General features: G+C 39.7%; 1 protein-coding gene and 1 pseudogene across 7 annotated transcripts in view; one reads left to right on the plus strand and one right to left on the minus strand.

Annotated features, from left to right (window-relative positions):
* ORC2 (origin recognition complex subunit 2) overlaps nt 1-23,536 on the plus strand; it is a 61,903-nt gene that overhangs the window by 28,445 nt on the left and 9,922 nt on the right. For all 7 annotated transcript variants that reach the window (XM_023510426.1, XM_012802287.2, XM_023510427.1 and 4 more), the window contains 7 exons: nt 3,066-3,259; nt 4,491-4,589; nt 9,080-9,189; nt 14,672-14,804; nt 15,382-15,478; nt 17,017-17,163; nt 18,233-18,404. In XM_023510426.1, coding sequence (XP_023366194.1) covers nt 3,066-3,259; nt 4,491-4,589; nt 9,080-9,189; nt 14,672-14,804; nt 15,382-15,478; nt 17,017-17,163; nt 18,233-18,404 — 952 coding nt within the window. The remainder of the gene's footprint in view (nt 1-3,065; nt 3,260-4,490; nt 4,590-9,079; nt 9,190-14,671; nt 14,805-15,381; nt 15,479-17,016; nt 17,164-18,232; nt 18,405-23,536) is intronic.
* LOC105886519 lies at nt 6,955-7,937 on the minus strand (annotated as a pseudogene).

The raw sequence follows: 23,536 nt of genomic DNA on the forward strand, positions 1-23,536 counted from the left end.
AACTCCTGGGCTCAAGCGAGTCTCCTGCCTCCGCCTCCCAAGTAGCTGGGACCACAGGCGCCCGCCACAACGCCCGGCTATTTTTTGGTTGCAGCCGTCACTGTTGTTTGGCGGGTCCGGGCTGGGGATTTGAACCTGCCACCTTAGGTGTATGTGGCTGGCGCCTTAGCTGGGTGAGCTATATGCGCCTAGCCGATAAATTTTTTTTTAATTAAAAAAAAAATAAAGGGCAGTAATAGTTAAGTATACAGATTCTAGACTTCAGCTGTCACCCTGGGTAGAGTGCCGTAGCATCACAGCTCACAGCAACCTCCAACTCCTGGGCTCAAGCGAGTCTCCTGCCTGTGCCTCCCAAGTAGCTGGGACTACAGGCACACAAACACCTGGCTATTTTTGGTTGCAGCGATCCTTGTTGTTTGGCAGGCCCAGGCTGGATTCAAACCCACCAGCTCAGGTGTATGTGGCTGGTGCCTTAGCCACTTGAGCCACAGGTGCCAAGTCTGTATCTTGTCTTTTTAACTCCAACATTCAGCACTGTATCTTTCACATTATAGTTAATGAACATTGAAGTCAGTTAGAACATCTCTCCAATTAAATAGCATGCCTGTTAGTTTATCCTTTTTGAGACAGTTTAGAAGTAGTTCTACTGATTTATTTAGCAATTTTATAATGAAATAATATTAAATATTCATAGTTATATGGAATGCCATACAAAGTCAACTAAATAGACGTGGGTCCTACCTTTTGGGAAATTAAAAATAGTTTCAGATTTGGGAATATTTAACTTAGGAGCAAATGACTTAATTGACCTTAATATTTGTTTTCTTTTTTTTTTTTTATTCCTTACACTCAGTGATAAGATTGACCTTTATATTTCAGAAAAATGTTAACTCCTATCTTGGTGTTGACCCCTTGGGAATAATAATATTAATATTAGCTAACATTGCTAAATTGAGCCAAACATCAGGGCTTCATGTTGTAGTTCTTTCTTTTCAAGGTATGAATTTCATAGAGCTGTTAAAACTATATTTTTAATCACTATTAAAATTATAATGTGGGTGGTGCCTATGGCTCAGTGAGTAGGGCGTCGGCCCCATATACCAAGGGTGGTGGGTTCAAACCCAGCCCCGGCCAAACTGCAACAAAAAATAGCCTGGTGTTGTGGCGGGCACCTGTAGTCCCAGCTACTCGGGAGACCGAGGCAAGAGAAGTGCCTAAGTCCAGGAGTTGGAGGTTGCTGTGAGCTGTGATACCATGGTACTCTACCAAGGTCAATAAAGTAAGACTCTGTCTCTTAAAAAAAAAAAAATTATAATGCTGAATGAATTGGTATCTGAAGCAGTAAAAGATAACATATACAATTATGATTATAATTTTCTGTCAAATCTATCCATGTTTTATGTTTTCTCCTTACTCTGAAGAAGAGACCTCTTTAGAGAGAAGGGGAATTTCCCTCTTCCTTCTCAATCGCCCCAAAAAACATATATGCCTACTTGTAGGAGGTATACATGTAAATAAGGCAGAGACATTTTCTGGAGCCTGCTTCCACTTCTCAGCTATGCACATACCATGGGCAGCAGTTAGTGTACATCTTAATCTGCTAAGCTGTATATGCCTGCATTCTTCTAGGGTTAGCCTTTTTTTTTTTTCTGTAAGACAGAGTCTCATTCTGTTGCCTGGTTAAAGTACAGTGGTATTATTGTAGCTCACTGCAACCTTAGACTCCTGGGTTTAATCTTTCTCCCCCAGCCTCTTGAGTACCTAGGACTATAGGTTCACACCACCAACCCTGCCTAAATTTTTTTTTTTAATTTTTTGTAGTGGTGGAATCTCACTTTATTGCTTAGGCTGGTCAAGCAACTCTGCTTTGGCTTCCCAAAGTGCTAGGATCACAGGCTTCCCATTGTGCCTATCCTTTTTTTCTTATTTAGAATCTATATTTGTCATATACTAATTCTGGATAATCCTCTGAAATATATCTATCATTCAAAATAAATATGACAGATTGGTTAAAGTTATTCATATTTTGGAAGTTAACTTTTAAAAACAATTTATATCTGGTAAGTATAAAACTAGCTTTATCCTCATTTAATAAGTATAAAACTAGCTTTATTATTTCTGGAGAGTGGTGAGAGTGGGTTTGTGGTTTATCGAAGAACATAATTCTTAAAATCAATTTTGGGCTAGAATGTGTATGTTTTAGTAGTATTGATAATAGTATCTATGATTTCTGAATGCTGTATTATTAGGGTGGCATTCTCAACTGGCAGCAACAGAAAATTCCACAGTAGTGATTTAAGTCATGGGCATTTAAGTATCTCACATCATATGAAATACAGAGATACAAATTCCATGCTTGCTGTAATGACTCATAGTGTCATTAAGGACCCAGATTCTTCCTGTGTTTTTTTCTGCCACCAGCATTTTTCATCTTTAGGTTTGATACTTCATATTGCAATGAGGCTTTCATAACTTTAAACTATGAGTGAAAATAAGGGTTTCTGTGAGGTGCATCTTTCCCAGAAGCTTCTAGCTACATAGGTTTGCGTAGCTAACTCTTATTTGCAAGGGAAGCTTAGGAAGCTAGTCCATGGGTATGGCAGAAGTAAAAAACAGTTACCATGAGACATCCTCTAGGGTGGAGCATACTGCCCCATTTAAAAATAATGGAGTTCTGTTTGCAAGGAAGAAGGAAGGAGAATAGTTTTAGGTATGACTGACAGTTTCCACCACAGTTCTTGTATGTCAGGCATTATTAGTTACTTCATATACATTTCAATGTGATCTTCACACTAGCTATTCAGTTAGGCACTATTAGTCTCATTTATCAAATGAGAAGATTAATGCTCACAGAATTTATTAATTAGCTCTCATGAAATTAGGACTAAGTAATGACATAGCCAACTCTAGTTGTGAGGGAAGCTTAGCGAGCAAGTACACAAATATGGCAGAAGGAAAAGATAGTTACCACAAGTCACCCTCCAGGGTGGAGCTTTCTTCAACATCCACACTCTTTCCATTGTTATATTATGAGGTTTTCCCAATTGCTTTTTTTCCTCCCACAGTTTCAAGATCTCATTCTGACAGTGAAAGTGAATATTCTGCTTCCAACTCAGAGGATGGTGAAGGGATTGCACAGGAGTATGAAGAGGACACTAGTACAGTTGTACTCAGCCAAAAGATGGACACTCAGAATAGAGTAGTTTCAGCTCCTGATTGCAAAGAAACACCTTCTAAGAAAATAAAAAGAGATAAAAGAGTAAGTGGAGAGACTTTAACCTTAAAGAAAAATTGTGTAAGACTACCAGGTGGCTCGGCGCCTGTGGCTCAAGCAGCTAGGGTGCCAGCCACATACACCTAAGGTGGCGGGTTCGAATTCCCAGCCCGGGCCCGCCAAACAACAATAATGGCTGCAACCAAAAGATGGCCAGGCGTTGTGGCGGGCGCCTGTGGTCCCAGCTACTTGGGAGGCTGAGGCAGGAGACTCGCTTGAGCCCAGGAGTTGGAGGTTGCTGTGAGCATGATGCCATGGCACTCTACCCAGGGGGATAGCTTGAGGCTCCCTCTCAAAAAAAAAAAAAAAAAGACTACCAGGTGGCCTTCCCTAAGAGAAGAGATCCATGTGAGGGATCAAAATTATTATTTTCCACATTTTAATATGATTCTCAGCCTTACACATAAATCCCCACATATATTTGTTTATTTGGGGGCCTTTTACTTTGCCTTGTCCACATATTCATGAATTAATACTACAATCTATGCTAAAGGTGACATCTCAATTCAGTTATATAAAAATGAACTTTAAATCATTTCTTTTGGCCGAGAACAGTGGCTCATGCCTGTAATCCTAGCATTCTGGGTGGCCAAGACAGGAAGACCCCTTGAGCTCAGGAGTTTGCAAGCAGCCTGTGCAAGAGGGAGACCCCATCTCTAGTAAACAGAGAAATATGACAGGTGCCTCTAGTCCTGGCTAATGGGACAACAGAGTGAGACTCCATCTCAAATAAATAATAATAATATATGTATATATATCACACATATGTATTAGGACTAAGTAATGACATATATATATTTATTTATTATTATTATTTTTTTTTAGTTACTTATTTATTTTTTGAGACAGAGTCTTGTTCCTTGGCCCAGGTAGAGTGCAGTAGTGTATCATGGATCACTGCAATCTCAAATTCCGAGGCTCAGGAGTTCTTCCTCAGCCTCCCAAGTAGCTAGGACTAGACAAATGCCACCACACCCAGCTCATTTTTATATATTTTTTGAAGAAATGGGATCTCTCTCTTGTTTAGGCTGGTCTCAAAACTCCTGACCGCACACAATGCTCCTACCTCAGCCTCCCAAAGAACTAGGATTACCAGTGTGAGCTACCAGAGCCAGCCAAGAATCTTACATGTTCTTTTATACTAACATTACTGTCTAGTTTTAATATAAGACAAATACATGTCTGAAACTATAAGAATTGACTTTATTAATTTCAGAGCAAGTTAGTAGAAGAATATTTTGAAGCTCACAGCAGTTCAAAAGTTTTAACCTCTGATAGAACATTGCAGAAGCTAAGGAGAGCTAAACTGGATCAGGTATGTTACAAGGAATGTTACTTCTAACTTTTTTTATCATTTCCTGAAAAGTGTACGACATAAACTAGTAAGTGTACACAAACACAATTACTGTCTTTATCAAATGAAACACAAATTTGATATGATTATGTCTGTTTTATTATATATGTTAATTCACTGGATTACAATTCTTTTTGACATACTATAATTTCACATTTTTATCATTGTTCATGATCTATAATAGTCAGGGTCACAGTTTCTTGATAATCCATGTAGCATTAGTGTCATTATTTATTTAAGCCAGGTATTCATCAAATTGCACATTGGTCATTAAAAAAATGATTGCAACATGCCCACACAAGAGAAAAACTCACATGCAATTCAGGGGAGTGGGGGTGGAGGAAGAAGGATTGGTGGGCTCCACCTAATGGGCACAATGTAAGGGTATATGGCACACTTTCTGGGTTTGGGACACAACTACAGTAGAGACTTTGCCTAGCAAATGCAAACATTGTCACCTAATTGTTCTCTCATATTATTCTGAAACTTCAAAAAATGATTCCAACCTGCTTGTTCTCAGTTACAAATTTTGCAAAAGTAGAGGTTATTGGTTAGGTACCGTCATAGTACAGTGGTTACAGCGCTGGCCACATACACCAAGGCTGGTGGGTTTGAACTTTGCCTGGGCCGCTAAAGCAACAATGACAGCTACAACAACAAAATAGCCGGGAGTTGTGGCTGGTGCCTGTTGTTCTAGTTACTTGGGAGGCTGAGGCAAGAGAATGTCATAAGCCCAAAAGTTTGAGGTTGCTGTGAGCTGCGATGCCATGGCACTCTACTAAGAGAGACATAGTGATTTGTCTCAAAAAAAAAACTAGACCTTATTCTGCTCGATGATATTATGGAAAACCTGTCTGGCACAGTAGGGTAACAAAGTTACCATGTATGGTGGTTCTAGTAGCTCATTTTACAAAAAAAATACCAGTCATACTTATTGTGGTTTTGACTAATACCTGTCTAAGAAAGAAGACAGAACCATCAGAGAGAAAATCAGTCAGTCGTACATGGGTTTGATAATCTAAGTCTAGAAAAGTTTATTATTATATCAAGGATCATCAAGATTTTACTCTGCAAATCAGAATTAGTGAATTTTCTAAATTTTCTAAAATTTAGTGAATTTTAGGGATTTTGGTAAAGTTCTTGAGCTATAGAAAAGAGAGTAGTGAATATGGGGTAAGTCTCTATGACTTCAAAACCAGGGTTTATATATTTTTTCTCAATACCACCTGCCTCACTGGTATTGAGACTCAGATCAGAAACTAAGTGAAAATTAGTGTCAAGAAGCCAAATTGTTCTAGGGAATAGATGACACTAACATTTGCTTAGAATTTATATTTTTATATTAGCAACATGAGAGAAGAATAAATAAATCTAGGGTCAAAATAATACCTCATAGCACTTAGGGGCAAAGCAATCTCTAGGAGGATGAAAGAAACACCTGTTAATGAGGGAAGGGAATAGCATAGCCAACCAATACAATCTCAAGATGATATAACCATAACCATAAGCATTTATTTCTCATATTTGTGGGTCAGCTGGGGTTGACTGCTCCAAGATTTACTACTACTCCATATCTCTTCCTCATTGGGCCAGTGGGCTGACTGAGGCATATTCTTTTCATGACTGTGGGAGAAGCATAAGGAAAAATTGGAACAACACATGGGCTCTTAAAGCCTCGGCTCAAAACTTGCAGTGTCACTTCTGCCTCATTCGAGTAGCCACAGCAAACCACATGGCTAAAGACAAAATCAAAGGGCAGGGAACTATATTCAACCCTTTTAGTAGAAGGAACTACAAAGTCATGTGATACAGGGAGAGGGTAATTGGGGGCAATAGTACAATTGTCAGTTAACTATTAAAGTTTGAAATGAAAGAGCATAGAGGAAGTAGCATTCCAAAGTTAACACTCAAGTGTGAATATGCTCAGATAATCCAGTATAAATAACCATTGAGATAAGAGAGATGTTTTTAGCTACCTACTTAACAGTTTTACTTAGAAGTAGTACTGTTTCTCTTTAGACATATAGGTAAACACTGTACAGGCCAAAATGCCCAGAATATCAATTGCAGCTCTAATCTTCAGTATTAAAAGAGTATGTTATTACTTTTAAAGTGCATCTAAATTATCAACACACATGTAGTAAAATTCAATGAAAATCAAGCAGGTGGTAGAGGGTAGGAGGAGACAGACAAATTCACACCTAATGGGCACAATGTACACTATCTGGGGGATATACACAATTATAACCTTGACTCAAACTGTACGAAAAAGTAATGCATTTAACCAAAACATTTGTAGTCCTATAACATTCTGAAATCAAAAATTAAAAAAATAAAAAATTTTACTTGAAAGGTAGAACCATGAAAACATGGTAGTGCCAGGATAGAGGTGCATATGCTGATTTTGTCTGGAGTGTTCATTTAGAAAAATGAACCGTGTGCTTGGCGCCCATAACTCAGTAGGTAGGGCACCAGCCACCTACACCAAGGCTGGAAGGTTCCAGCCAGCAACGACAAAGTATAGATTGCTGTCATCAGTATGTGTCCTGCATTTTTAGATATTTGATAATACACATATAGAGTGGTTTATCACTTAATGTTCCATTGGTTCATCAGCTTTTTCTGTAGGTTTATCAGCAGGTTGAACAAGCTGTGCCTTTCTCTGAGGCCTTTCTTCAAGACCTTCAAAGAATGGAGACACATCATCATCATCATAGATTGTAAACTCCAAGTCTTTGCCAACAATTCCAATGGAAACATGCTTTGTAGTTAGGTCCTACTCTGCAGGAAGTGTCTTTCTTAAGGCATGCAGACCATGTTTAACCAGTTCATTTAAATTGCACTCCATAAATTCAGACATATCAAATAAGTAGGAGCTGATTGAGAACGAGCTCCAGTGGACATAGCTCAGCAGTCAAAATAGCAGATGGACAGGTTTGGAAAATGTGAGGGCCCATATCATCATAACCAGCATTAAGTAGCCCAATACTGTATGGTCTCCGGCCATATTGTTGTGTTGGTATCTGGGTCTTGCTTCCAATTAGAGATACAAGACGAGACACACTCCTGGCACATAAAATTACACAACAGTCTAGCATCAGGAGTAAGCCCCACAATTGAGATACCAATATGATTGTCAACATGGAGAATTTTTTTCTGATGAGCTGCAGGTTCTGACTGCACTTTTCAACACTACCAACACTGCATGAGTTTTTGACTTCAGGCCAACTGTGGCAGAACCTTGTTTAATAGCTTCCATTGCATATTCAATTTGATGAATCCTGCCCTGAGGGCTCCATTATTTTACATTATGACAAATGTAAAATCCTTGTCATACTGGTTGTGAAACATGGTTTCTGAGCTGGCCTGGCTGTAGCCTCCAGCAAAGCTAGGAAATCAGGGCTATTTTTTTTTTTTTTTTTTTTGAGACAAGAGTCTCACTATGTTGCCCCTGGGTAGAGTACCCTGCTGTGGTGTCACAGCTTACAGCAACCTCAAACTCTTAGACTTAAGCAATTCTCTTGCTTCAGCCTCCAAAGTAGCTGGAACTACAGGCGCCCGCCAGAACACCGGTTATTTTTTTGTTGCAGTAGTCGTTGTTCAGCTGGCTCAGGCTGGGTTCGAACCCACCGGCCTCAGTGCATGTGGCCAATGCCATAACCGCTGTGCTATGAGTGCCAAGCCCAGGATCTCACTCTTATTCAGACAGGTCTCAAACTTCTGAGCACAATCAGCCTTTCAGAGTGCTAGGATTACAGGCATGAGCCATCATGTCTGGCCTGAAATCTGTCGGGTTTTTTTTTTTTGCTTGTTTGTTTTATTTTTGGGAGATGGAGTCTCAAGCTATTGTGCATCATAGCTCACAGCAACCTCCAACTCTTGAGGTCAAGTGATCCTCTTGTCCCAGTTTTGTTTTTGTTTTTTCTATTTTTAATACACATGGCGTCTCACTTTTTCTCAGCCTAGTCTCAAACTCGTGAACTCAAGCTATCTACCCACCTCTGCCTCCCAGAGGGCTAGGATTACAGGCGTGAGCCACCCCACCCAGCCAATCCATGGGGTTTTAAAAGTCTGTCTGGATTGATTTATTGTTAAAGCTAGGGGGTAAATTTAATCATCTTACAGCAATGATCTTTTTAGAAATTAAAGCCTTGTATTTGGGATTTATAGTCATTTAAATGGTTTTGCACAAAACAGCAAAATTTTTATTACATATTTGTACTAAAAAGAATGTTAAAAAGTTTTAAGAAAACAAGTATTTAAATCATTTTTGAAGTATTTTATATATTCACTTATACGGTCAAACCTGATTAAAGTAATATTTCCACTAATGGCTGCTTCTAACCTCAGCTTCAAAGGAAATAGTTTTAATCTGGATTGATTTGATGTACGTGGTTTGAGAATAATTTTTCCCCTCTTCCTTTTTTTTTTTCCCCTCCTCTTTTTTTAAGCAAACATTGCATAACTTACTGAGCACGGTCTCACCTTCCTTTTCTTCGGAACTTAAACAACTAAATCAACAATATGAGAAATTATTTCATAAATGGATGCTGCAGTTACGGTGAGTATTATTACAAACTTATAAGATCAATAATATATTTATGTGTATCTTCCTGTTAGAGTAATTTAATATATTTAACTTTCTTTTTATATGGCCTTGTATATTTCTTTATATGTACAAATAAAGAGATATTTTCCTTGTTTTATGACTCAAATATAGAAATTTTATTTTATTATATGACTCTTCTTAGAAATTTTACAGTTTTTAAGAAATATGTGGTTTTGGCCGGGCACCCATGCTCAGTGGTTAGGGAACCAGCCACATATACCAAAGCAGGTAGGTGGGTTCAAACCCGGCCCAGGCCTGTTAAACAACAATGACAACTGCAACAAAAAAATAGCCAAGCCTTGTGGCAGGCACCTGTAGTCTAGTTACATGGGAGACTAAGGCAGTAGTCTTGCTTAAGCCCAAGAATTTGAGGTTGCTGTAAGCTGTGACGTCATAGCTTTTCAGTAGCTATTTCAGTCATAGCTATTCAGTATGACATAGTGAGAACCTGTCTCTCACACACACACAAAAAAGAAGTATGTGGTTTTAAATTTATCAGACTTTACATTGTTAAAATAAATAACATTTCTTAGAATTAGAACTTTTTTTTTTTTGAGGGAGTCTCACTTAGCCATCCTTGGTAGAGTACCATGGCATCATAGCTCATAGCAACCTCAAACTCGGGAGCTTCAACGATCCTCTTGCCTCAGCCTCACAAGTAGCTGGGACTACAGCCACTTGCCACAATGCCCAGCTAGTTTTTAAAGATGAGGATCTCACTCTTGCTCAGGCTGGTCTTGAACTCTGTGAGCTCAAGTGATCTACCTGTCTTAGCCTCCCAGAGTGGTAGGATTACAGGCGTGAGCCTCTGCTCCCAACCCTATTAGAATTAGAGCTTACTAGTTGTAAAAATATTTGAAAATTTAACTTTTCAAGGTTAATGTATTATTTTTTTAATTTTTTTTTTAAAAAAGGATTTTTTTGGTTTTTTGGTTTTTGAGACAGGGTTTCATTATATTGCCCTCCATAGTGCCGTGGTTCACAGCTGTGTGCTATGTGTCATAGCTCACAGCTGACAAGGTTCATACTCCCTAGCCTCATTGTATGTGGCCATCCCCTGCCCACTGAGCTATGGGCACCGCCCTAAAAAAAGGTTTTTAAGAGATAGGGTCTCACTATGTTGCCCAGGCTTATCCTAAGTTCCTGGCCTCAAGTGATCCTGGCTCACCTTCCAGAGCACTGAGATTACTGTGTGAGCCACTGTATGCAGCCATTAAACTATAATTACTTAGTGTTTTTATTTTATTTTATTTTTTTTATTTTATTATTATTTTTTAAATCAGTGAACTGATTATGCATTCTTTGTGTGTGTGTGTGTATGACAAATTTTATTTATTTATTTATTTGCAGTTTTTGGCCAGAGTCGGGTTTGAACCCGGCCTCTGGTATATGGGACTGGCACCCTACTCCTTGAGCCACAGGTGCCACCCCGTGTTTTTATTTAAAATATCTAAATATAAGGAAGTGCTTAAAATGTACACTAACACACATTGTCACTGGGGTGAAAAAGAAGGCAGCTCTACCAAGCAGAAGAAAACAGAAATTAGCTGCATGTGGTGGCTTATTCTTGTAATCCCAGCACTCTGGGAGATGGAGGCAGGTGGATTGCTTGAACTCATGAGTTCGAGACCAGCCTAAGAAAGAGTAAGATCCCTCTCTAAAAAATAACCAAGCATTGTGGGGGCTGGCTATAGTCTTAGCTACTAGGGAGGCTGAGGCAAGAGGATCGATTGACCCTAAGAGTTTGAGGTTGCAGTGAGCTATGACACCACAGCACTCTACTTGGGGCAAAAAAGTGAGACTCTGTCTCCAAAAAAAAAAAGAAATTATCACAATTGCCCACAGTTAATCCTGGTTTTCTTTTGCTAGTATGTCCTAGGGTTATGCTAGGAAGAAAATGATCATCTTCCTTGTAAGAACCTCAGCTTCTCTCCATAACTATTTGTGCATCTATGCATTATAAATACATAAAGCAGCTCTTTGCTCTAATCTTGTCTTTCAGCCCATAAGTTCTTCCCTCTCCCAGTGTGTCACCTTAGGTATCTTTGATTTGCTTTACTTCCCAGATTAGACCTAATAGTCAGCTACTTCAGTAGCATTGCCTAGCTCTGTGAATTCCCTTGCCTGTTTCTTTCTGATGCTTTGATATTGCTAATTTCTACCTTTGTGTGTTTTTTTTTTTTTTTTTTTTTTTGAGACAGAGCCTCAAGCTGTCCCCCTGGGTAGAGTGCCGTGGCATCACAGCTCACAGCAACCTCCAACTCCTGGGCTCAAGCGAGTTTCCTGCTTCATCCTCCCAAGTAGCTGGGACCACAGGCGCCCGCCACAACGCCTGGCCATTTTTTGGTTGCAGCCATCATTGTTGTTTGGCGGGTCCAGGTTGGGGATTCGAACCCGCCACCTTAGGTGTACGTGGCTGGCGCCTTAGCTGGTTGAGCTATAGGCGCCGAGCCTGTGTGTTCTTTTTTGTTACTCTATTTCTAGGCTATGCTGCATTGTCAGCATACTGTTTCATTCGTAAACATTCATGGAGTTGGACTTTAGCTGACCTCCTAGTTCTTGGTGTTCTTGGTTGTCTCATTCACACTCTTGGCTTTGGTTGCTTTTGTGTGTGTGTGTGTGTGTGTGTGTAGAGGGGGTCTCACTCTGGCTCATGCTGATCTTCTGCTAGTCTCCAACTCAGCTGAGCTCAGGTGATCCACCCTCCTCCGCCTCCCACAGTGCTGGGACAACAGGCGTGAGCCACCACACCCGGCCTTCAGTTGCGTTTTATGTATGAATGATTCTCATACTGTTATCTCCAACCCAGTCCTCACACCTTAGCAGCCGACATGAATATCTGAGTGGATATTGGGTGAAGTTTGTACTTGGATATCTGGTAAATTATTCCGCATACATCTTAAACCAATCATTCTTACCTGACTCTGCAAATCCAGTAACTAAATGTTATCCTATTCGTGTAGTTTCCTATGGCAGAAAACTGAATCATTTTTAAATATTTCATTTTTCTCACCCTCCAAATTTAATCGATCGTTAAATCTTATTGATTTTATCTACTACTAAAGCTTTTGACACCTCACATTTTTCTCCAAGACACCTAAGATCTTCATTTGGGCAGTTTTATTTCTCCTTCCTATTCATTGTGAGCTTTCTAAAAAGATCATGTTCCTTTCCTACCTAAAACGTTTTTCAGGCGGCACCCATAGCCCAGTGGGTAGGGCACTGGCCACATACACCAAGCCTGGCAGGTTCAAACCTAGCCCTGTTGTTTTAGGCCAGCTAAAACAAGAATGACAACTGCAACAACAACAACAACAACAACAAACACAGCCAGGCATTGTGGCAGGTGTCTGTAGTCCCAGCTACTTGGGAGGCTAAGGCAAGAGAATTGCTTAAGCCCAAGAGTTTGAGTGGTGATGCCATGGTACTCTACCCAGGGCAACAGCTTGAGACTGTCTCAAAAAATAAAAAATAAAAATAAAACTTTTCTGTTAATAACTTATTAGTAACTTTTAAATGCTTATTGCCTTTGGAATGAAGTCCAACATCTTAGTTTTACTTAGTAAGACCTTTATTACCTAGCTCCTGGTTATCTTTCCAATTTTTTTTTTAATTTTTTTTTTTTTTAGACAGGAACCTCCAGCTGTCTCCCTGGGTAGAGTGCTATGGCATCACAGCTCACAGCAACCTCCAACTCCTGGGCTCAAACGAGTCTCCTGCCTCAGCCTCCCAGGTAGCTGGGACCACAGGTACCCACCATAATGCCTGGCTGTTTTTTTGGTTGCAGCTGTCATTGTTGTTTGGCGGGCCCGGGCTGGATTCAAACCCACCACCTTGGGTGTACGTGGCTGGCGCCTTAGCCACCTGAGCCATAGGCGCTGAGCCATCTTTCCAATTTTTTTAAAATTTCAGATTAATATGAGGGTACATGTGATTAGTTTACATTGTTTGCATCTCTAAGGTGAAATTCTAGTTGTAGTTGAGCCTTATCTTTCCAATTTAATTTGTTAATTTAAACTTTGCTTCAACTTGCAAAACTGTCTAGAGTACATTACTGAGTATGGTCTCCCTTGCCTCCAGGCATCTCTTACTTGAAAGGTAATAGGAACTAGAGAGAAAGTTCCTGAAAAAGTTGGAACTGACAGCTCGCCGCCTGTGGCTCAAGTGGCTAAGGCGCCAACCACATGTACCTAAGGTGGTGGGTTCAAATCCAGCCCGGGCCCGCCAAAACAACAATGACAGCTGCAACCAAAAAATAGCCAGGTGCTGTGGCAGGCGCCTGTGGTCGCAGCTACTTGGGAGGCGGAGGCAGGAGACTCACTGGAGCCCAGGAGTTGGAGGTTGCTGTGAGCTGTGATGCCACAGCACTCTACCTAGGGGGACAGCTTGAGGCTCTGTCTCAAGAAAAAAAAGTTGGAACTGGCTCGGCACTTAAGCTGCTAAGGCACCAGCCACATACACCTAAGGTGGTGGGTTCAAATCCAGCCCAGGCCTGCCAAACAACAATGATGGCTGCAACCAAAAAAATAGCCAGACGTTGTAGCGGGCACCTGTGGTCCCAGCTACTTGGAAGGCTGAGGCAGGAGACTTGCTTGAGCCCAGGATTTGGAGGTTGCTGTGAGCTTTGATGCCATAGCACTCTACCCAGGGGGCAGCTTGAGGCTCTGTCTGAAAAAAAAGAAAAAAAGAAAAATTGGAACTACATGTAAACTTTGTATATAAATAATAAAATTATACCTTTACTTTGTGTAACTTGGGAATCAATAATTTAGTTATTTAACCATCCCAGTTCTTCTTAGTATTCTTTATAAGATTACTTTAAAGAAGCCAGATGCTGTGGTTCATACCTGTAATCCTAGCACTCTGGGAGGCTGAAGTGGGAAGATTGCTTGAGTTACGGAGCTTGAGACCAGCCTGAGTAAGAGTGAGACCTCATCTCTACTAAAAATAGAAAAATTAGTGAGGTGTTTTAGAGAGCACCTTATAGTGCCAACTACTTGGGAGGCTGAGGCAAGAGGATCACTTGAGCCCAGGATTTTGAGGTTACAATGAGCTACCCTAATGACACTACACTCTAGCCTAGGCAACAGAGCTAGATTCTATCTCCAAAAAAAAAAGTGCAGTGGCTTATGCCTATAAGCCTAGCACTTTGGGAGGACAAGGCAAGTGGATTGCCTGAGTTCACAGGTTCAAGACCAGCCTGAGCAAGAACAAGACCCCATCTCTAAAGTAGTTGGGCATTGTGGCAGGTGCCTGTATCCCAGCTACTTGGAAGGCTGAAGCAAGAGAATCATTTGAGCCCCAATTGTTTGAGGGTGCTATGAGCTATGACACCACAGCCCTCTACCAAAGGCAACAAAGTAAGACAATTTTACTGTGAAAAAAAGAGAGAGATATTAAACTTTAATTTCATGAATACTATCTTTCCTAACAGCCTTGGGTTCAACATTGTGCTTTATGGTTTGGGTTCTAAGAGAGATTTACTAGAAAGGTTCCGAACTTCCATGCTGCAAGATTCTACTCATGTTGTCATCAATGGCTTCTTCCCTGGAATCAGTGTAAAATCCGTAAGTTTCAAAAATGTTAAAGGGAACAGCATCTATTTCCTGCCAATCCATAGCCCACATTCATGAGGATGCTATTTTTCATCCTGGAAAATTAAATTTAAAGGATTCTTGTTTTAGCCTTCACACTAGTAGGATTGCATAGTGCTAAGAATCATGTGTGTGGTCTCGGGAATTTAGCTTTGAAACTCCATCTTTGGATTTCCTACTTTGTATCTGACAGATAGGTATCAAAATGTAGGAAAATGTTAGCTTTGTCTACTATACCACATTTTTCTAAAGGACAGGATTTGGGGGGCCTCAAGTTTAATGGAACTTTTATGTCACTTTAGTACTCTAGAAATAATAAAAATATAAATAGTTTGCGTTTCAAACTACATTTATCATAGATTATTTTATCATTTTAATAAATGTTTGAATCTCTTTATCATTTGAAAATTAAAGGTTTTGGGTACTGGATATTAACCAACATAGTATTCTTTTTAAAAGTGTCCTTTGTGTAAAGGATTGCTTAATTAGTTATGTTTGTCCTGTATGACAGAATAAATTATAACTGATGTGATACCTCTTATGCCTATAGGTCCTCAATTCTATAACAGAAGAAGTCCTGGATTATATGGGTACTTTCCAAAGTGTACTGGATCAGCTAGAGTGGATAATAAACAAATTTAAAGAAGGTAACTTGAGATGTTCTGTAGTTTTAGGATGAAGTTAAGTATATACTTCTGTTTATTTATGTGTTTTTATACATAAAAAGGATTATTTTAATAAGTAATGGCACTTATCTCAGTGCTGATTTTGATTTCTCTAAGATAATTCGTTTTTTTCTATGAACTTTTCCTGTGAATTTCATTTACCTAAAAGGAAATAGTTACTCCTTCTACCTTAAATTTGTATAGCAAAAAGTCTTTTATTTCAGAATAATGTTAGTTTTTGTTTTACCAGTGTAAAGTGCTTCCAACTGAATGCTACATCTTTGTCTGATATTTTTATATTGTTTAATATTTTATGAAACTTTTTCATTTTCTTCTACTGAGTAAATATCCTACATTTAGGATAATCTCATATACTAAGCTGTGGAATGAGGAAAAGACTTTTTGTTGTTATTGTTGTTCTTCTGGCATAAATGTTTTGGTTATGTGAGCATATCAAAAAATTGGAGGTGATAATAATTGGCTATAATAATTAATTGTCATTTAGTCGTTGCTTAAGATTAAAAGGAGTAGGCCCAGCGCCTATAGCTCAACAGCTAAGGCTCTAGCCACATACACTTTAGCTGGCAGGTTTGAGTCCAGCCCAGGCCTGCCAAACAACAGTGACAACTACAACCAAAAAATAGCCAGGCATTGTGGCAGGTGCCTGTAGTCCCAACTGCTCAGGAGGCTGAGGCAAGAGAATGGCTTGAGCCCAAGAGTTTGAGGTTGCTGTGAGCTATGACACCATAGCACTCTACCAAGGGCACAGCTTGAGACTCTGTCTCAAAGGAAAACAAAGAATTAAAAGGAGTAATTTATAATGCTTATCTGATTTAACAGATTTTTTAGAATGATAATCCTAGCTCCATTTTCATAGCACTTTTATTTATCTTGTCAGTATCCTAGTGCATTAAGTTTTCCCTTCCCTTCATTTCCTAGCTGAAATGTTTTCTCTTCCAAATTTCTTCCCTTCAGACTTCTAAACCCATTTTATCTATAGTCCTTTATAGACATGGACAATATATATTCTTACATAAACTACACATTTGAAACAACTACTGTTGATTCTCATAACTCACAAATTCTATAATTCCAAATTCTAGTAATCACTAACATTTATTTGGTTTTTTTTTTTTTTTTGAGACGGAGCCTCAAGCTATCCCCCTGGGTAGAGTGCCATGGCATCACGCTCACAGCAACCTCCAACTCCTGGGCTCAAGCGAGTCTCCTGCCTCAGCCTCCCAAGTAGCTGGGACTACAGGCGCCCGCCACAGCGCCTGGCCAATTTTTGGTTGCAGCCATCATTGTTGTTTGGCGGGCCCGGGCTGGGGATTCGAACCCGCCACCTTAGGTGTATGTGGCTGGCGCCTTAGCCTCTTGAGCCACAGGCTTCGAGCCACAATCATTATTTTATCCTATACTCCTTTGATATATTCCTTAATACTTACGCATTATATGAGGTAAGTGAATAATCACTGAAATGTTGTTGAAAATAATAATTGAATTCCCTTTCCTTTTAGATTCTTCTTTAGAACTCTTCCTCCTTATCCACAATTTGGATAGCCAAATGTTGAGAGGAGATAAGAGCCAGCAAATCATTGGACAGTTGTCATCTTTGCATAACATATACCTTATAGCATCTATTGATCACCTCAATGCCCCTCTCAGTAAGTAAAATATTACTATTTTTCTTTCTTGAGCTATCAGTGTTGTAAAAATTTTTTTAATGATGTAAGTCATAACATTTTTATTGTGTTTTTAGTATACTTTTCCCATGTTACATGTTTAAAAGCACAGGTTGCCAAAATGCATTTCAGGCTTACTTAGAACATAATTTTTGGAAATAAAAATTCAGATACTAAAGGAGGGTGTTTTATACTCAAAGTTGTTATATGAGAGAGAGAATACCCAACTATTATTTTAGGTTTTTATCCTCTTGTGGTATTATAACATTTAATTTTGAACTCAGTCCAGACTTTGTGATAATCCTATAGAACAAAATGTTAAACTACTAATTAATTTTTTTTTTTTTTTGACACAGTCTCACTCTGTTGTCCCAGGCTAAAGTGCTGTGGCATCAGCCTAACTGAGAGCAATCTCAAACTCCTGAGTCCAAGTCAACCTCTTGCCTCAGCCTCCTGAGTAGCTTGGACTACAGGCACTTGTCACAATGCTTGCACATTTTTTTCTATTTTAAGTAAAGATGGGGTCTCACTCTTGCTCAGGCTGGTCTCAAACTCCTAAGTAAAGCAATCCTCTTGTCTTGCCCTCCCAAGGGCACTAGGATTACATATGTGAGCCACCACACCCAGCCTAACTTGTTAATTTTTTTAAAACAATTTCTTGTTAGTGCTAAGATGTTTTAATTTATATTTAGTGTACAAGTAAAGATTTAGTTATGGTAGACAACAAAATTTGGAGTTACTGATTTGGATGGAGAGGTAGCAAAAATGAAAAAAAAATTTATTTATTTATTTATTTATTTATTTTTTTTAAGTTTTTGGCCAGGGCCGGGTTTGAACCCGCCACCTCCAGTATATGGGACTGGCACCCTACTCCTTTGAACCACAGGCACTGCCCCAAAAATGAAAAATTGTAAGATTTGTTATGATTTAATGCTTTCTCATTCTTTTCTAGCATGGAACTTAGTAACATGAAAAATGCTTTCTAATTCTTGGTGGGCTTTTTGTGTGTTTGTTTGTTTGGTTTTTTTTTTTGACCATGTGCTCTATCTAGTGTGGGATCATGCTAAGCAAAGTCTTTATAACTGGCTATGGTATGAAACTACTACATATAGTCCTTATACTGAAGAAACCTCCTATGAGAATTCTCTTCTGGTTAAACAGTCTGGATCCTTACCACTTAGTTCCTTGACTCATGTCCTACGAAGCCTTACCCCTAATGCAAGGTAAGGATAAAAACTGTATTGCCTTTTTAAAAATACTCTACACATTTTAATACACTATACTAGGTTTTAATACTGATACTAAGATCTCTGCTTAGTTTGAAGAATTAAGAGAAACAATAGCAATAATAGTTGCCAGTATTGTATTATACATTAGGCAGGGTACTCAGTAGTTGTCTATGAAACTGCCCAATAATTAAACAAGAATACCAACATTTTTTTCTCAGTACATTTTGTTAGTTCTGAATAAGTGTATCTAAATGGTTATCATGGGAAAAAAGCAGAATTTGGTGGATTGTACTTAAATTTTATTGTTATTTTTAATTACATATTAAACATTGTGATTCAAACACCGAGCTCTTGACATACAATAGGTCATTTGATGCTTATAACTAAGGTGGACAGTTAATTGCGCAAAGATTTTGATACTGATCTGCCCAGCTCCAAATGTCATGCTCTTAAGCATCTCTGTATAATGTCTTCACTGAAGCCCTTTCAGCAGCTTAACCAAAAAGCATATCCAAATTAATAAAGGCTAAGCAAAGCTGAATATAGCATAAGCCTGCAAAATGTAAATTATATAATTAGCCTGCTGAAACAGGCTTTTAGTAGTAAATTCTACCTCCACACACAAGAATTAAATTCTATAACTATATTTATCAAGATGAATTCTTTAAAAACAACAAATAAAAAAATTGCTAAGAATAGATAATTAAGATTTAAGTAGATAAAAAGTATTGTGAAATACTTTTGTTCTTCTAAAAAGAACAAAAAAGAGTATATTGTGTTTTGGGGTAGGTAAACTGAATATTATAAAGGTAGCTATTTTTCCCAAGTTAGAAATGTATTAGACCTATAAATCAATTAAAATAATTTTGGCTGAGCACAGTGGGTCATACCTGTAATCCTAGCACTCTGGAAGGCTGAGGAAGGTGGATTGCTAGACCTCAGGAGTTTGAGACCAGCTTGAGCAAGAGCAAGACCCCTTCTCTACTAAAAATAGGAAAACTAGACAGGCATGGTGGCACATGGTTATGCCTTGGGAGACTGAGGTGAGACAACAGGATCACTTGAACTAAGAAGCTTGAGGTTGTTGTTAGCTATGATGATGCCATGGTGTTCTACCTGGGGTGACAGAGTAAGACTCAGTATCAACAATAAATAAATGGCTCGGCGCCTATAGCTCGACCAGCTGGGGCGCCAGCCACGTACACCTAAGGTGGCGGGTTCGAGTCCCCAGCCCGGACCCGCCAAACAACAATGATGGCTGCAACCAAAAAATAGCCGGGCGTTGTGGCGGGCGCCTGTGGTCCCAGCTGCTTGGGAGGCGGAGGCAGGAGACTCGCTTGAGCCCGGGAGTTGGAGGTTGCTGTGAGCGGGATGCCATGGCACTCTACCAAGGGGGACAGCTTGAGGCTCTGTCTCAAAAAAAAAAAAAAAAAAAAAAAACAATAAATAAATAAAAATTAATCATTTAAATTTATATATATAAATGTTTTTTTTTTAATTTGATAGAAAATTCAGTTTCTGGCTTGGTGCCCATTGCACAGTGGTTATAATGCCCTCCACATACACCAAGGCTGGTGGGGTCAAACCCAGCCCAGGCCAGCTAAACATCAATGAGAATTGCAATAAAAAATAGCCAGGCACTGTAGCAGGCGCCTATAGTCCAAGCTACTTAGGAGACTGAGGCAAGAGAATCGATTAAGCCCAAGAGTTTGAGGTTGCTAAGCTGTGATGCCACAGTGTTCTGCCCACGGTGACATAGTGAGACTCTATCTCAAAAAAAAAGAAAAAGAAAATAGAAAATTTGGTTTCCTAAAAATAAGTAAGACTAGTAAAGATTAGTAAAAAATAAGTAAGACTAGCAAAAATTTTGTTTGTTTTTTTTTGAGACAGAATCTCACTTTGTTGCCCTTGATAGAGTGCTGTGGTGTCATAGCTCCCAGCAATCAAACTTGTTGGGCTCAAGTGATCTTCTTGTCTCAGCCTCCCTAATAGCTGGGACTACTCGCACCCACCACAACACCGGCTATTTTTAGAGATGGGGGTCTCTCTCTTGCTCAGGCTGATCTCAAACCTGTGAGCTCAGGATAATCTACCTGCCTCAGCCTCCCAGAGTGTTAGGATTATGGCGTGAGCCACCGCACCTGGCCGACTGTTTTTAAAGAAGAACGAGGGGACACTTCTGGGTAAGATAGCATAGTACTTTCACAATTAATTCCCATTTATTCCAAACACACAGTATAATAGATAAAAACAAAACTGAACGCCAGGCATGGTGGCTCACACTTGTAATCCTAGCACTCTGCAAGGCTGAGGCAAGTGAATTGCTTGAGCTCAGGAGTTCAAGACCAACCTGAGAAAGAGTGAGATCCCCTCTTTACTAGAAAAAATTAGCTGGGCCTAGTGGCTGGTACCTGTAGTCCCAGCTACTTGAAAGGCTGGAGCAAGAGAATCCCTTGCACCCAAGAGTCTGAGGTTGCTGTGAGTTAGGATGATACCACAGCAACTCTACCTTGGCAACAAAATGAGACTTTGTCTCAAAAATAAATTAAAAAAATACATAGCGTGGCTCAAAATAAGAGCAGTTTAATGGAACAGAACCTACAGTGGTGAGTAAAGTAGAAGCCACAGCCAAGCTGATTCTGGGTGTAGAAGCAGCATTAGCAGCTAGGAACTTACTTATGTGGGGTGACAGTAGCATGACCATAACATTTATAGTCCAACCGGTACATTTTTGTTTAAGACAAATGCTAAACCAGACAGATGGCAGGTGTAAAAATACAGCCACATAAAACAGTGTTATGTAGTGTTAACATTTACAAATCGATATGAATAAAAATTAATAATATGCATGGAAATGAAAAATACCTATTTCTGAATGGTACTAACCCAAGGAAATAGAGAAGAGTAGACAAGAGGATGAAGTACGCAGGGATATTCAGGTATATCTTTGCTGTTATCCCTACTGATTTCTTTCTTTCTTTTCTTTTTTTTTTTTTTTTTTGAGACAGAATCTCACTTTGTAGCCCTCTATATAGAGAGTGCTGTGCATTCATAGCTTATAGCAACCTCAAAGTCTTGGGCTTAAGTGATCCTCTTGCCTCTGCCTACCGAGTACCTGGGAATATAGGCTCCTGCCACAATGCCCAGCTGGTTTTATTTATTTATTATTTTATTTTTTTAATTTATGTTTATATTTTTGAGACAGTCTCACTTTGTCGCCCTTGGTAGAATGCCAAGGCATCACAGCTCAGCAACCTCAAACTCTTGGGCTTAAGCAGTTCTCTTGCCTCAGTCTCCCAAGTATCTGGGAGTACAGGCATCTGCCATAATGCCTGGCTATTTTTTTTTTTTTTTTTGGGACAAGGTCTTACTCTGGCTCAGGCTGATCTCAAACTCGTGAGCTCAGGGAATCTACCCACCTTGGCCTCCCACAAGCACTAGGATTAGAGGTGTGTGCCACTACGCCTGGCCCTCTCCCAGTTGGTTTTTTTGTTTGTTTGTTTTTTGAGACAGAGCCTCAAGCTGTCACCCTGGGTAGAGTACTATGGCATCACAGCTCACAGCAACCTCCAACTCCTGGGCTCAAGCGAGTCTCCTGCCTCCGCCTCTCAAGTAGCTGGGACCACACGTGCCCACCACAATGCCTGGCTATTTTTTTGGTTGCAGCTGTCGTTGTTTTGGCAGGTGTATGTGGCTGGTGCCTTAGCCACTTGAGCCACAGGCAGCTGAGCCTTCCCAGCTGGTTTTAAACATGGGGGTTTCACTCTTGCTCAGACTGGGGTCTCGCTCTTGCTCAAACTCCTGAACTTCAGCTGCCTCAGTTTCTCAGAGTGCTAAGATTATAAGCATGAGCCACCACACCTGGCCCTAACAATTCTTTTTCATCTAATTTTCATTTATGTGTATGTTAGGTATTGGCAGGGGGATTAACTTTTTCTTTTTTTTTTGGTTGCAGTTCAGCCAGTGCTGGGTTTGAACCCCCCACCCTCGGTATATGGGGCCAGTGCCCTATTCACTGAGCCACAGGCACTGCCTGATTAACCTTTTCTTTTGAGATAATTATAGTCTCACCAAAAGCTGTAGTCACGATTAACTTGAGATGCTGAAGCAAAACAATCACCTAAGCCCCAAGAGTTTGAGGTTGCTTTGAGGAATAGGCACTGCCTGATTAACTTTTTCTTTTGAGATAGTTATAGTCTCACCAAAAGCTGTAGTCACAGTTACTTGAGAGGCTGAAGCAAAACAATCACCTAAGCCCAAGAGTTTGAGGTTGCTTTGAGCTGTGATGCTACTGCACTCAACCACAGGTGACATAATAAGACTCTGTCTCAAAAAAAAAAAAAAAAAGGAGAAGAGAGAGAGACCGTACCTCTATAAAAAATAGAAAAACTTAGCTGGGCATAATGGCCTGTGCCTGTAGTTCCAGCTAATGATAAGACTAAGGCAGGAAGATCACTGGAGTCTAGGATTTGAGGCTATAGTGAGCTATTTTGACACCACTGTACCTTATCCAGGTTGACAAAGAGGGACCCTATTTCAAAAAAATTTCTTTACCAAAATTTAAGTCTAGAGTCAGTAGCAGTACTTAGCTAAAAAGTAGTCATTCAGATGATTATAGTAATTGTTTTCCTAGATCATCATAGAAATGAAAATGTACAGATTGGCTTGGCGCCTATAGCTCAAGCAACTAAGGTGCCAGCCACATACACCAGAGCTAGCGAGTTCAAATCCAGCCCAGGCCTGCCAAACCACAATGACAACTACAACCAAAAAATAGCTGGATGTTGTGGCAGGCATCTGTAGTCCCAGCTACTTGGGAGGCTGAGGCAAGAGAATCACTTAAGCCCAGGAGTTGGAGGTTGCTATGGGCTGTGACACCACAGCACTCTCCCCAGGGCAACAGCTTGAGGCTCTGTCTCAAAAAAAAAAAAAAAAAAAAAGACACAGGTTTAAAATTTTTGACATATCCAAGAACTCCTGGGAATCTTAGTTTATGATTACTTCCAACTCCATAATTCTACTTGGTTCACTCTTCTATGAAAATAATTTAAAATACAGAAAAATATATATAGCTTCATTTAATGCAAGGTTATTTTTAATAATATAAAATTGGGCCAGGCATGGTG

The sequence above is a fragment of the Otolemur garnettii genome, unplaced genomic scaffold (assembly GCF_000181295.1).
Source record: "Otolemur garnettii isolate 467f Iridium unplaced genomic scaffold, OtoGar3 scaffold00013, whole genome shotgun sequence".
NCBI lineage: Eukaryota > Metazoa > Chordata > Mammalia > Primates > Galagidae > Otolemur > Otolemur garnettii.